The following is a 13,309-nucleotide window of genomic DNA, read 5'->3' as shown; positions in this document are numbered from 1 at the left end:
ATGTCTCTGCTATGAACGGCTCCGCGCCCCTCCTCGGCACGGAGACCCCGCAACCTGCGCTCAGCCGCCCTCGAGAGGGCGCAAGGGGCGCCCGGGCTTAAGCGCTCGCCCACGGGGCGCGCCCCGCCCACCTTCCCCGGCCCTCGGGCCGGCCCTCCCCCGCCCTCCCCCGCCCTCCCCGCTTGGCCCCTCCCGAGCCCGCGCCCCCGCCCGCGTGGGTCCCCGCGGCACTGCGGCGGTTACCAGGACGCTGGCCGAGCGCAGCCAATAGCGCCAGCCTGTCGGCGTGCTCTCCGGAGCCAACCAATGAAAGAACAAATCAATCATTTGAAACACCCAATGGACAGAGCACCGCAGAGCGAGGGGGGGTATTTTGATAGGGAGAGCAGAGGCCGCGGCGGACCAATAAAGGGCCAAAGGCGTTGGGAAGGCGGGCGTTAAGTGGATCGATTGACGGAGCTTCAGCCAATCAAATGAGGACGCTTGCCAGCCTCGCTCTGGAAGCCCAATACGGGGCTGGCGGGGGCGGGAGCGGCGGGTATATAAGCGCCGGCGGCGAGTCAGTTGTAGCAGTCTGCGCGCCAGCTCTTCGGCTCTCCGTCTTAGCCAGCCGGTACCGCCGACTCCCCGCCTCCGCCTCCGCCTCCGCCTCCGTCGCCGCCGACGCCGCCGCCGACGCCATGAGGGAGATCGTGCACCTGCAGGCCGGCCAGTGCGGCAACCAGATCGGCGCCAAGGTGAGCGGGGGCGTCGGGGCCGGCGCAGGTCTTCCGGGCGGGGCAAGCGGACGGCGGGAAAGATGGCGGCAGCGGGCGGGCGGCGGCGGCCCCGCATTGCGGCCCCGCGCGGCGCCCGAACCGGAGCCGGGGCGGGGGCGGCAGCGAGGGCCCTTGGGGACGGCCCGGCGGCGGCGGCGGCGGCGGCGGCGGCGGGGGAGGGGAGGGCCGCGCCGTCCGGGGCGGGGCCGGCTCCGGGCACCTCTGGCGTGACTCAGCCCCGGCCCGGCCCGCCCGCGTCTCTCGCAGTTTTGGGAGGTGATCAGCGATGAGCATGGCATCGATCCTACCGGCACCTACCATGGGGACAGCGACCTGCAGCTGGAGCGGATCAACGTGTACTACAACGAGGCCACGGGTGAGACCCCCGCGCCCTTTCCCTACCCCCCTGCCACCCCGCGGCCCTCCCCTCGCTGACGCCTTCCCGCCCCCCCAGGTGGCAAGTACGTGCCCCGCGCCGTGCTCGTGGATCTGGAGCCGGGCACCATGGACTCCGTGCGCTCGGGGCCCTTCGGGCAGATATTCAGGCCGGACAACTTCGTCTTCGGTGAGCTGCAGATCGGGCTGGGGGGTGGCTTGATAGCCAGGGTGGCTCAAAGGTCAAGGGGTGCCAAGGTCGCCACTTTTAGGACCGCAGAGCCGAGGTCCTGGTTCACTGTGCACTCCCAGTAGAAGCGGGGTTCAAGGACACTCTCCTTCCTTCTCAAGTCACTCAAATACCCTCTCTTAAAGCGGCTTTGGGGGGAAGGCCCAGCTGTCCGCAGGCGCGGAAGGAGCAGGCAGATGTAATCTGCCAGCCGTGCAGGCTGAGTCAGAGGCAGTGGCAGTTCATCTGCCCTTGGGAATTGGCGGAGGCTGCCCGTGGGAGCAGCTGGCTTGTTGTTCAACTACTGTAGCTTGAACTCTTTATATTTAATCGGGTACGTCGTTACGTTATCCGTTTGGGGGTCCACCTGCTGTACCTGCGGTGGGGGGGTTGTGTGTCACCTCACGCCGTGTTATCTGGCCTTCTTGGCACGGGTGACCCGTGGTGACCACATGCGTGGCCGAAGAGCGACTGGCTGCCCTCCTTTGCAGGTCAGAGCGGTGCCGGGAACAACTGGGCCAAGGGCCACTACACAGAAGGTGCGGAGCTGGTGGACTCGGTGCTGGATGTCGTGAGGAAGGAGGCCGAGAGCTGCGACTGCCTGCAGGGCTTCCAGCTGACCCACTCGCTGGGGGGCGGCACCGGCTCCGGCATGGGCACCCTCCTCATCAGCAAGATCCGCGAGGAGTACCCCGACCGCATCATGAACACCTTCAGCGTGGTGCCCTCACCCAAGGTGTCGGACACGGTGGTGGAGCCCTACAACGCCACGCTGTCCGTGCACCAGCTGGTGGAGAACACGGACGAGACCTACTGCATTGACAACGAGGCGCTCTACGACATCTGCTTCCGCACCCTGAAGCTGACCACGCCCACCTACGGGGACCTCAACCACCTGGTGTCGGCCACCATGAGCGGGGTCACCACCTGCCTGCGCTTCCCGGGCCAGCTCAATGCTGACCTGCGAAAGCTGGCTGTCAATATGGTCCCCTTCCCCCGTCTGCACTTCTTCATGCCCGGCTTCGCCCCACTGACCAGCCGGGGCAGCCAGCAGTACCGGGCGCTGACGGTGCCCGAGCTCACCCAGCAGATGTTTGATGCCAAGAACATGATGGCGGCCTGTGACCCCCGCCATGGCCGCTACCTGACCGTGGCCGCCGTGTTCCGGGGCCGCATGTCCATGAAGGAGGTGGACGAGCAGATGCTTAACGTCCAAAACAAGAACAGCAGCTATTTTGTCGAGTGGATCCCCAACAACGTGAAAACAGCTGTTTGTGACATCCCACCCCGGGGGCTAAAAATGTCTGCCACCTTCATCGGGAACAGCACGGCCATCCAGGAGCTGTTCAAGCGCATCTCGGAGCAGTTCACGGCCATGTTCCGCCGCAAGGCCTTCCTGCACTGGTACACGGGCGAGGGCATGGACGAGATGGAGTTCACCGAGGCGGAGAGCAACATGAACGACCTGGTGTCCGAGTACCAGCAGTACCAGGACGCCACGGCCGAGGAGGAGGGCGAGTTCGAGGAGGAGGCCGAGGAAGAGGTGGCCTAGGGCTGTGCGGTACCGGGTGAAGCATGGAAGCCGTGGGAACTCTTTATTCACTCACAGCCTGTTCTCTGATAGGGGTGCCCCGTCTTTCTGTGTGTGTGTGTGTTCTTCTTGTCCTGACATCACATGCTGTACAGGTACCACCATTAAAGCGTTTTCACCGTGTCTGGCTGCGCCTCTCCAGTTCCTCCCGATAGGCCTTGCGGGTGCTGTTGCCAAACGTCAGCGTGTAGTTGTCCCGCGAGGCTGCGAGGGGCACCCCTGCAGCTGAGCCCCTGGGCTCGCCACGTGCGCAGGCTGAGCACGCGAGTGGCTGCTGGAGGGGTCAGCTCGGCCTGCGAACACGCAGACTCCTGGGAGCTTGGGGCTGCCCTGGGCCCCTGCCTCCTGAAGGCGGGTCTGGCCTGTGCACAGGAAATCTCTAGAAGGCCAGCGTGGTCTGGAGGCAGCTGGCCTCTGTCTGACTTTTAGTGTCAGGGCTGTGAAACCCTTCTACACTGGGGAAGAGGGGACATTGGGTAGTCCTGCCCCAAGGGAATCCTGTGGTCACACAGCTGGCCTTCTGCCTGAGGTTCAGCGCGGGTAGTGGGGCCCAGCCCCGGATGCCTCCCCACAGTGACCCATAACCATGACCTTGTCTGGGGTGGGGGCGGGGAGCCTACTGCACTCACACGGTATGAACCCTGTGTAGAAAGGTATCAGACCTTGGCTTCTGTATATGGTGTTGCTAGGCCACTGCGTTCTGGGCGGCCTCTCGCCCGGGGCACGGATGGGATTTCTGAGCAGGAACTGCGGAAACAGGTAGGCGCTGCTATGTGCTGCCGCCCCCAACTGGTAACCGGTGAGCAGGATGTCCCGGTGGGTGCAAGGCTGGCATTCTCCTGGGAATGAGTGGCTCGGGGTCTTTACCCGTCTGTCCCCAGCACTCCGGAGCAGGGAGCCAAGACCTAGTCAGGAAGACGTTTGGGGGCAGGGGCGGGTGGAGGGGGAGCAGCCTCTTTGGGCCAGGCAGAGCTCCCTCTCTCCAGGGAAGCCAGAGCGCGGAGGCTGCCGCGCTCGCCCAGGGATGGCGTCCACACACCTGGCTCTTGTCGAACTCATCCGTGGCCTGTGCGACCCCATCGCGAAAATTCATCCCTATCACCCAGGCAAACCGAGGGACAAAGCCAGCGTAACCTGGGGAAGGAGGAGCCAGGGTCCTGCTCCCAGTCATGCCCATCTCCCACCCCCACCCCCACCCCCCCCAGGCCTTCGCACCTGCTCGGGCCCAGGTCCTGCCTGGGCCCTTGGAGCCTTGCGGGGGCGTGTCGTGCCCAGGCCCCAGGCACCCACCTGAGATGGCCTTGCGCTGGATCAGGTCGGGGTGGTCCAGCTGGGGCGGCCTGTGGAAGCTGCCCACGTGTAGTGTCTCCTGCTGGTGGGCTGGGGGCGGGCACTCTTCCCTCCTGCAGGAGCACAGCTGGAATGGGGAGGGGCAAGTCAGCGCCCCAGCCCCCACCCGGCTCTGGCTGGGGTGAGGCTTGATCCCAGTGCTCCCAGTGTGTCTCTCAATTACCTGGTACTGCGTGGGGGCCTCATGGGCAGGGGTGGCGCTCATCCAGGCCTCTTCCCCTAGTGCCAACCGCAGGCCCGGGTGTCCAAGGTCCCTGGAGCCCCCCTTCCTGCCCGGTGGGCAAGGCGGGTAGGGGTGGTAGGGCATGAAGCCTGCAGGCAGTGGGACTTCCCTGGATACATTCTCTCCTCCCAGCGGTACCTGGGCATCCACCTCCTGGGGTGGGAACTGGCCCAGAATCTCAAAGTTCTTGTAGGGCTTCAGACCTGTATGGACAGTGTAGCCTTGAGCCACAGCGGACATGGGGGCGTCCCGGAGGCTGCAGGGCCCGTGGGCGGGCGGCGGCTTACTGGTGTACTGGGAGACGTAGGGCTCTGTCAGTTCACGGCAGGGCGTAAAAGGCGGCTTGGACTTGCTGAAGTCCTCGATGGACCTGGGCTTGGCTATGGGGGACAGCACGGAGCACGGGCTCTTCTGCACACTGGCGTCCGTGAGCAGCTGTGCCGTGGTGCGCCCATAGGTGTTCCCCACCTGGTAGCGCAGCTGCGGGTAGAAGCCGGCATAGCTGTGGAGGAGAGAGGATCAGGGGTGGGTCCAGCCTACTGGCCACAGGCAAGATCCTCGACCCCGCCTACAGGATGGGGTCACAGCAGCACCTGCCGTCCGGGGCTCTTGGGGCTTGAATGGGCAGCACAGGCCAAGCACTGAGAACAGGGCTGGCCCACGGGAGGGGAGCTCTGTCATCACCACCATCGGGGTCCCATCCACCCAGCCATCTTCCAACAACAAGGGTCTTAAAGATGAGGCAACGGGGAGCTCTGCCCCCCACAAAGCATTGCACGGGTGGTCTGAGGCACAGGGGAGCCCACTGTACACGAGTCGGTCCCGCCAGGAAGGTATGGTGGGCATTGGGCCCTGATGGTGGCCACCCGGGAGGCTGGTGGGAGGTGGCACTTGAGCCAAGCGTCATTGAGGCCTGTGAGGAAGTGGTGTGGGCACCATGGCTAAGCCCTGAGGGCAGCTGGTGTCCAGTGCTGCCCGGGGCCTGTGTAACATCCAAGGGGTGTGCGTTGCTTTCCTCTTAAAAACTGCTCAAGAGAATGCAGGTTTGTCAGTCAACAAGCTGAGCGAGGCTGGGGCTGAAGGTGAGAGCCTCTTCAGTGTCACCAGAGTTGGGTCTGGTTCCTCCCAGCCTTTTCCTTGTCCGTGGTCTGAGTGTGTGTTGGTGTGCACACACACTCTGGAGGCCTGTTTCTATTCTTATGTATTAGGCTGTGCCGCACAGCATGCAGGATCTTAGTTCCCCGAGCAGGGGTCCAACCCGTGGCCCTTGCAGTGGAAGCTCAGAGTCTTAAACGCTGGACCGCCAGGGAAGACCCCGTTTCTGTTGTTGACATGCGGGACACCTAGCAAGGTGGCCTGGCATCGGTGCCCATCAGTTTACTCCAGATGCTCCTCTCCTCTTTATGTTTTTAATTTAATTTTTTTTTTTTTTTTGGCCGCACGGCCTGTAGGAACTTAGTTCCCCAACCAGGGATCGAACCCGTGCCTCCTGCCGTGGAAGTGCAGAGTCCTAACCACTGGACCGCCAGGGAATCCCCAGTTCATCTCCTCTTTATTTTTATTTATTTATTTATTTATTATTTTATTTTTTTTGCGGTACGCGGGCCTCTCACTGTTGTGGCCTCTCCCGTTGTGGAGCACAGGCTCTGGACGCGCAGGCTCAGCGGCCATGGTTCACGGCGGCCGCTCCGCGGCATGTGGGATCTTCCCGGACCGCGGCACGAACCCGTGTCCCCTGCATCGGCTGGCGAACTCTCAACCACTGCGCCACCAGGGAAGCCCCATCTCCTCTTTAAAGCGTGGAGTGCTCTATGGAAGGAGAGGCCAGCCTCCCCAGCTGTCGTGCTGTCCCCAGTTTCTGCTCTCCACAGACGTGCTGGCCACCTGAGATGGCTGCACCAGCAGGGCAGGTCGGCCGGGCCCTCTCGAACCCACCCCAGCCCTCCTGCCCGGCCCCTCCGGCCCTCGGCCTCACCCCCATTTCCCTGGCCTTCCGGGTTCCCAGGCTCCTGCTCAAGGGCCTCACCCTCTGGCCTCAGCTTCCTGGAGACCCAGCTCTGGGGCTCCCCTCACAGCCGAGCAACCTTCAGCCTTAGGCCCCGGCCTTGCTCCCCCATCCTCGGGGACCCCAGCCTCCCCCCAGGGCTCCGGCGCTTACCCAGGGATGTAGTGAGGTTTCGGTGAGAAGAGGCTGTTCTTCTGAGTAGCTGTCATCGCGCCTCAGCTCTGCCTGGGCTGCCTTCAGCCCCTCTCGTGCCTGCACCTGGCTCTTCCAGAGGGGAGTCCTTGTTGCCTGGCAACCATTGTGAAGAGGCCCGGCATTGTTGGCCAGCACCTGGGCCAGGCCCCTTCCCACACCCTGTGAGCGCTCCCGTTTTACGGGAGGCCCGGGGAGGCATCTCACTGAGGACAGACCTAGAGCTTGGAAAACGGGGACTGTAATTGCAGCTGAGTCGGTCCTGCTAGGTAGTGAGAGGCAGGGTCAGGTTTGAGCGCTCGCTGCCCGCAGGAGGCCAGCAGCCAGCTGAAGGGCAGCCTCCCAGGGCGAGGCGAAGGGAGCCCCACCCCAAGCCCCCTCCTCAGATGCAAGGCCCTGGACGCTTTGGAGGCATTGCCACAAGGTTCCTGAGCCGGGGAGCTGCTGGGACTCTGTCCTGGAGGGTCTTTCCCCGGGAGCTGGGCACTGCTCTCCATTTTAAAGAAATCCTGATCTGTGCGTGTGTGTAGGGAGGACTTTCTAACCATAAAAACGAAGAAAAATATAAAGGGAACGATTAGCAGGTTCAAATACGGGTCAAAAAAACAGTATAAACAATACTAAAAGGCAGATGACCAACTGGGGAAAAAGTTTGCAACAAGTGTTATGTGCAGATGTGATATCAGTGGAAACCTTACAAAACAAACCTATGAAAAATTAACACCCCAATAGAAAAATACATGTGAAATGGGCCTATAGTCAATGACGGCAGAGCCTCGGTCAAACAAATGCTAACGAAACGCTGATGCTGGCAGTTTCTGATGCTCCTTGCCAGCATGAGGACCACCTCTAATTTGGGGAATACAAAGACTGCACAGGCTTTGACCCACTGCTTCCACTCGGTGCGTCTATCCTGAGGAAATGATCCATGTTTAGCTGAAGACAGGTGTGCACGTCGTCCGCCATGGTTGGTGGCAGTATTTGTTACAGGGAGAACTCCCAGCGACTCACGCCCAGTGACAAGGGCTCTGACAAGCTATACCTGCATCTGTGGGCGATTATGCCCTCAGAGAACACTGTGCACCACGGAAAGGGCCCCGGAGCACAGACTGGGAGCCCCCCCCACCCCGATAAAAGGTGGGTTTCCTCAAGGAAGTCTCTATCAGTCTGCCTGTCCATCTGGAGCACCTCCCGAGGCCAGGCAGGGTCAGCGTCCGATGGGAGGGCTCTGGAGAGGAAGAGACAGGGGGTGCGGAGGAGGAGACATTCTTGGCCGGGCCCTGCCTGGATGAGGCCAAGGCCAGGGCTGAGCTGGTTGGCTGGTCAGCTCTGGAGGGCGCTGCAGGGCCCGGTGTGCAGATGGAGTCTCGCTCACTGGGCCTCGTCATTGTCATTCCTTTGCATTTCAGCCTCAGCAGCCCCAGCCGTTTGTGATACCCTCCAGCCTCTGTGCCCCCAAGAAGACAGGCCTCCCCACCTCAGCCCCACCTGGGCCGCCAGGCCTGCCTCTGGGGTGGGCACGGTCCGCTCAGAGCCAACCACTGTTGCTCCACTTTTCCGAGGGCTGGGTTTGCCGCGGGGGTTCCTCTGCTCTAGGGAGTCTCCTGGACCCTCCACCTACCCCCACGCCTCCTTCAGCTGGCCCCTGCCCCCTTCTCCACCCTCTGCCAGGGCCTCAGTCCTCCCCAAAGACCTACTAGAGTGGAACCCAGCCCCCCAAGAGACCCCAAAGTCCAGGAGAGGGGAAGGGTCGGGGCAAGAAAGCGGGGAAGGGAGGAAAGGTGGCCGAGCCAGGAGTCACGGGCGCGGGGCGGCTGGGGGCCTCCTGGCCACGGCTGACCCCAGGGCAACCCACCTGGCAGGTCAGGGGAGGGGCACCTCCAGGGCTGCTTCCCCAGGGAGTCCCCAGCAACAGGGGGGGCCCATGACCAGCCAGCGAGGTCAGAGAGCCCCAGAGATGTCCCTGGGGGAGGGAGCCAGAGACTCTGACAATGAATTTTGACCAGAAGGCGGTGAAATTCCTGGCAAATTTTCACATCAATGCAGGCGAACACTGGACCCATGGCCCCCTGAAGCAGAAGCCACTTGTGACTTCCCAGTAACTTCCCAGGGCGCTGGGAGGGCTTGGGGGGGCAGGCAGCTGGCGTAGGGTGGCTATTGGCTGGGGGCATGGTGGCCCCCAGGGGTGCAAGAGCTCCAGGCGGGCCTCAGGATGCTAACGGGCCCCTCCAGGAAGCCCCGCCCACCTGCGCCCACAACCTTAGGGAGCTGTGTGAGGGCTCAGGACCCCCAGCCTCGGGCCGGTCTGGGGAGGCAGGCCGGTTGGGGGAGGCCCACCTGGAGGACCCAGGCCCAGAGCTTGCTTCTCGCCAGGGCTGGAGACACGCCCTCACGTCGTGACCGATCTGGGCCTCCCGGGCCCGACGAGGTACTGGATGCCAGATGCTTCGGCGCGAGGGTCCTCCCCACTGCCCCACTTCACCATCGGCTCGCAGGCACCCCACCCGTGGTGTGCGCCCTCATCCCCGGAGCGGGACCCCGGCCACCAGCGCCCCCATGACGCTGCCCCCACCGCAGAGGGTGGTGGCTGCAGGGCGTGGCAGACCGTGTGGTTCCCTAGCGAAAGCCCCTTCACCCAGAACGCCCACTTCAACTGAGAGCGGGTTTGCCCGGCGGGTCCTGGGGTGGGGGCGGGGGCGGGGCCCCCGAGGGAGGGGCCTGCGGCGCCTTCGACCCGCAGTGGCCCTCGCCCGCCGACTACCAGCCGCCCAGCCCGCCGGCCTGCCCGGCCTTCAGCTTCGGGCGCCGCCTTGTTCCAGGCCCCCCCGAGGCACGAGCCCACTTGGGGATGCTGCAGGCCTGGGGTGCAGGGCCGCGGGCCCAGCCCCTCCTGCAGGCCCCTCTGCCGACGGGGGACGAGACCGGCCCTGGCTCCATCGCCTACGACATCCTTCCTGGGTGCCACCTGCCGGGCCCCTGCCCGTCCACTTTCTCCATGAGCCGCTCGCCCCTGCTGGCCTCCTGGGTGGGCTCCTGTAAGGAGGTGGGCGGGGGGCGGGGGGGGGAGGTGGGGACCGGGCAGAGGGGACGGGCGCGGTAACTGCACCCGCCTTCCCTCTGCAGCCTGCACCCTGCACCCTGGGCCCGGCTGCCTATGACGTGGAGGACTGCTATGACTCGCGCTTCCCCTCCGCACACGGGGGTGGTCATCCAAGGCTTGTGGAGTCCCAAGTGCCGCGACACTGGCCCCTTCTGTGCGCTCTCGAGCCCAGTGGGTGCAGCTGGCCCGCCCAGTTAGCACATGAAACCCTGGCCTTCTGGGCCTGGGGGCCTTCCTGGGCCTCTCTCTGGAACTCAATGCCCCCAGCCTCGCCTTCTGACCCTCTGGGCACCCGTGATCCACCCTCCCAGCCGGCCGACCCCTCTGACCTGTGGACCCAGCCTGGAGCCCCACCTGCCCACCCCCTTGTTATATAGAGATGCTGTTGGTTCTTCCGAATTCTGTGGTGTGCTTGGTGGCCTTGCCTGGTGAGCTGTCCTGCAGATGTGGCCTGCAGCTAACCTGTCATGTCCGGCTTCACTTCCCCTTCAGTGCTGTCTCCTCTAGGGTGGGGTGGCCTGGGACAGGGTGGGAGGGGGCCCTGTGGGCAGTGTGGGACACCCCCATCTAGCCGTGCCATCCAGGAGAGGGTCTGGCTGCCAGTCCACCCAAGGATCAGGCTGCTTGCCGAGCCGAGGAACTGACCATTGCAGTGGAGGCGGGGGGCAGTCCTGAGGTAAGGTCAGCCTGCCCGGCCACCAGGTAGGGCCCAGAGGACCAGGTCATTAGGGCCTGGCCCCCCTTCCTCCCGCACCTGCCCAAAGACCCTGTGAACTCACACGGGGCCGTGCAGGCCAAGCTGCAGCCGATAGACTCCCCAGGCTTCACCGTGAGGGCCCGGCCCCTGCCCACAGCAGCAGCCTGGCCACTGGACTCCTCATCACCATGGACCCGCCCTCCTACCCAGTGGTCGGCCCCAAGACTGCCTCCCTGCAGGGGCCTCACCTGCAGCTGGTGGTGGCTCCTGTCTCTGCACCAATTTCCCCAGGGGTCCTCCCTGTGTCACCCAAGCCCTGGGCCAGGCCCCCTTCTCTGTCTCCTCTGTCTAAGCTCAACCCCTTCAAACGGTCACCGCTCAAGAGCTGCTCCCATGGTGTTGGCATCATCCCTTTCCGCAGGGAAGCCAAGGACAAGGGAGTCTGAGCGTCGTGCACCTGTGACCTCCTCCAGGACTGAACCAGCTGGGGGTCAAGCCCCAGCACCCTCAGGAATCAGAGCAGTGGGACTGCAGACTGTTGGCACTGAGCCCTGGGCTGACCAGCTCAGCCAGCGGGCAACAGAGACAGACCTGTGGCACCCTGGCCTTGGGAGTCTGGCCCAGGGTGGGAGGACCAGGAGCCCTCCTCTCAGCTGCACCACAAGCAATCCCTAGGTCTCAAAGCCAGGAGTGGGACCAGCAGGAAGGATGCAGCAATCCCCTCCAGCTGGGCTGAGGAGGGAGGGCTTTCCGGAGGGGGCTTTCAAGGATGAGTTTGCCGGGCAGCAGGAAGGGAATTTCTGGCAGAGCAGACCTCAGAAGCCAAGGCACATGAAAAGGGAGAGGGTGTGATGTTTGGTGTGGCCAAGCTTGGGAAGACCCCGGGCTGGCGGGACGGAAGGAGGTGAGCTGGAGGGATGGAGAAGCTGCAGCGGGCTGCGTGCTGGGTCCGGGGGCTTGATGCTTAGCAGTGGGGAGCCCACGGAGGGTGGCGGGCAGGCAGTGACTTGCACTGCAAGAGATGAGGGACACCATGGAATCCAGGGCTCACATTTGCAGCGAGTTGGGCTGGACCTCAGCCTGAGGGCCTAACACTTTTGGTTAGCAAGGGGGCTAGATGCTCAAGGTGACAAGAGGACAGCCATCCTTTGTCACCCTGTCACTGCGTGCCCAGGTCTCTGCTAGGCACTCCCTATTTGAGGCAAACTTGGTTTTGTTTTCTGTTTTTTTCTAAATTTATTTACTTTTGGTTGTGTTCGGTCTTCGTTGCTGCGCACGGGCTTTCTCTAGTTGCGGTGAGCGGGGGGCTACTCTTTTTTGCGGTGCGCGGGCTTTTCATTGCGGTGGCTTCTCTTGTTGCAGAGCACGGGCTCTAGGCGTGCAAGCTTCAGTAGTTGTGGCACCGAGGGCTCAGTAGTTATGGCGCATGGGCTTCGTTGCTCCGCAGCATGTGGGATCTACCCGGACCAGGGCTCGAACCCGTGTCCCCTGCATTGGCAGGCGGATTCTTAACCACTGCGCCACCAGGGAAGTCCCCACACTTAGATTTTGGTCTTTGCGACAACACTACGGTGTGAGCTTCGCCGGGTTGGACAAGGAAGAAACCAAGTTCCAGGATGAGAGAGGGTCGTGCACCTGGTGGGCGCTGTGAGGTCAGCAACAAGATTTTTCATGATTACTAAAACGCTCTTGGCTAAAATAGCAGCTATGAATCTCCTGAAGCAGACCGCGGCACCCCGCCCCCTGTGCTCCATCCCCCTCCACCGGTGCCCCCTCCCCCAGGCGCTCCGCAGCACTCCGCCCTCCCTCCGCGCCAACCCTGTTCTCCTTTGCCAGTAAACAGCTGCAAGCGCCGCGAGGCTGGGCGGGGTCGCGCAGGAGGGCGGGGCCCGGGTGGGCGGGGCGGGGCCCGGGTGGGCGGGGCGGGGCCCGGGTGGGCGGGGCGGGGCCCGGGTGGGCGGGGCGGGGCTTCCTTGACGCCCTGTGCGTCGTCCTGGCACCGCCTTCGCGCTCCATCTCCGCCAGGCGCGGGCCGCGGCGCAGTTCCCGGGAACCTCTGCGGGGCGGCGTTGGCGTTTCCGGGGAGCCGGTTGGAGGGCGGACCCGGCTCCTGTGCGGGGCGGAAGTGGGCGGCTGCGGTTCGAGGGGAGCCGCGCTGCGGGCGGAATCTGGCCGAGCTGGAGGGCGCCGGGGAGCGGAGCTCGGGCGGCCCCCGAGGCCCAGGCGAGCGGACAGCTGCGGGGCCTGCGGCGAGCGCGGCGGTGCCCGGGGATCGCGGAGGAGATGGGGCGCCGAGCCGGATTGGGGCCGGGGCCTCGGCCATGTTCGCGGGGCTGCAGGACCTGGGCGTGGCCAACGGCGAGGACCTGAAGGAGACGCTGACCAACTGCACTGAGCCGCTCAAAGCCATCGAGCAGTTCCAGGTGGAGCCGGGTGGAGGGGCCGGGTGGAGAGGCCGAGCGTCTGGGTGTGAGTCCGGTGGGGGGCGAGGTCGCGTGGGAAAGCGGGCAGATTTCTCTCCCTTCCGATCGCTGCGTCTGTTCCCCGGGCTGGAGGAACCAAGTGTCCTGAGTTGGGACTACGTCGACGGACATCTGAGTGGTTTCCAATTTTTGCAGTTACAGCCAGCGTGACTGGGAACATCCTTGTGCCTGCCTCCTTGTGTACTCAGGGCATCCGGAGTGCCTGGCCAGACGGGGCTGTGGCTGAGGTTTCTCTTGTCGCCCGAAAAGTCAAATCGAGCTCTGCTTCTTTAGACAGAAAATGGCGTGCTGCTGCCCTCCCTGCAG

The 13,309-nt window shown here is 64.0% G+C and overlaps 2 protein-coding genes across 2 annotated transcripts; one reads left to right on the top strand and one right to left on the bottom strand.

The window, feature by feature from the left end:
- Positions 1-640: 640 nt before the first annotated feature.
- On the top strand, positions 641-3,076 carry TUBB4B (tubulin beta 4B class IVb). Its single transcript, XM_079707037.1, has 4 exons — positions 641-737; positions 1,026-1,134; positions 1,213-1,323; positions 1,854-3,076. Exons 1-4 carry the CDS (start codon positions 681-683, stop codon positions 2,912-2,914), a joined length of 1,338 nt encoding a protein of 445 aa, XP_079563163.1. The 5' UTR covers positions 641-680; the 3' UTR covers positions 2,915-3,076.
- Positions 3,069-6,740, bottom strand: CIMIP2A (ciliary microtubule inner protein 2A; the record flags this gene model as incomplete). The annotated part of the gene is made up of 7 exons (XM_079705863.1): positions 3,069-3,157; positions 3,583-3,700; positions 3,993-4,087; positions 4,244-4,370; positions 4,467-4,729; positions 4,814-5,028; positions 6,685-6,740. The coding sequence occupies 7 exons, from the start codon at positions 6,738-6,740 to the stop codon at positions 3,069-3,071; spliced, it is 963 nt and encodes a 320-aa protein (XP_079561989.1).
- Positions 6,741-13,309: the final 6,569 nt, after the last annotated feature.

The sequence above is a fragment of the Hyperoodon ampullatus genome (genome assembly GCF_949752795.1).
Source record: "Hyperoodon ampullatus genome assembly, chromosome: 6".
Lineage (NCBI taxonomy): Eukaryota > Metazoa > Chordata > Mammalia > Artiodactyla > Ziphiidae > Hyperoodon > Hyperoodon ampullatus.
The sequence above is the reverse complement of the archived record's forward strand: the minus strand, read 5'-3'. Positions and strand labels throughout refer to the sequence as shown.

Coding starts and splice junctions, on each gene's coding strand:
- TUBB4B (XM_079707037.1), top strand. CDS start 681: ATGAGGGAGATCGTGCACCTGCAGGCCGGCCAGTGCGGCAACCAGATC. Junction 1,135..1,212: donor GTACTACAACGAGGCCACGG/GTGAGACCCCCG, acceptor CCGCCCCCCCAG/GTGGCAAGTACGTGCCCCGC. Junction 1,324..1,853: donor GCCGGACAACTTCGTCTTCG/GTGAGCTGCAGA, acceptor CCTCCTTTGCAG/GTCAGAGCGGTGCCGGGAAC.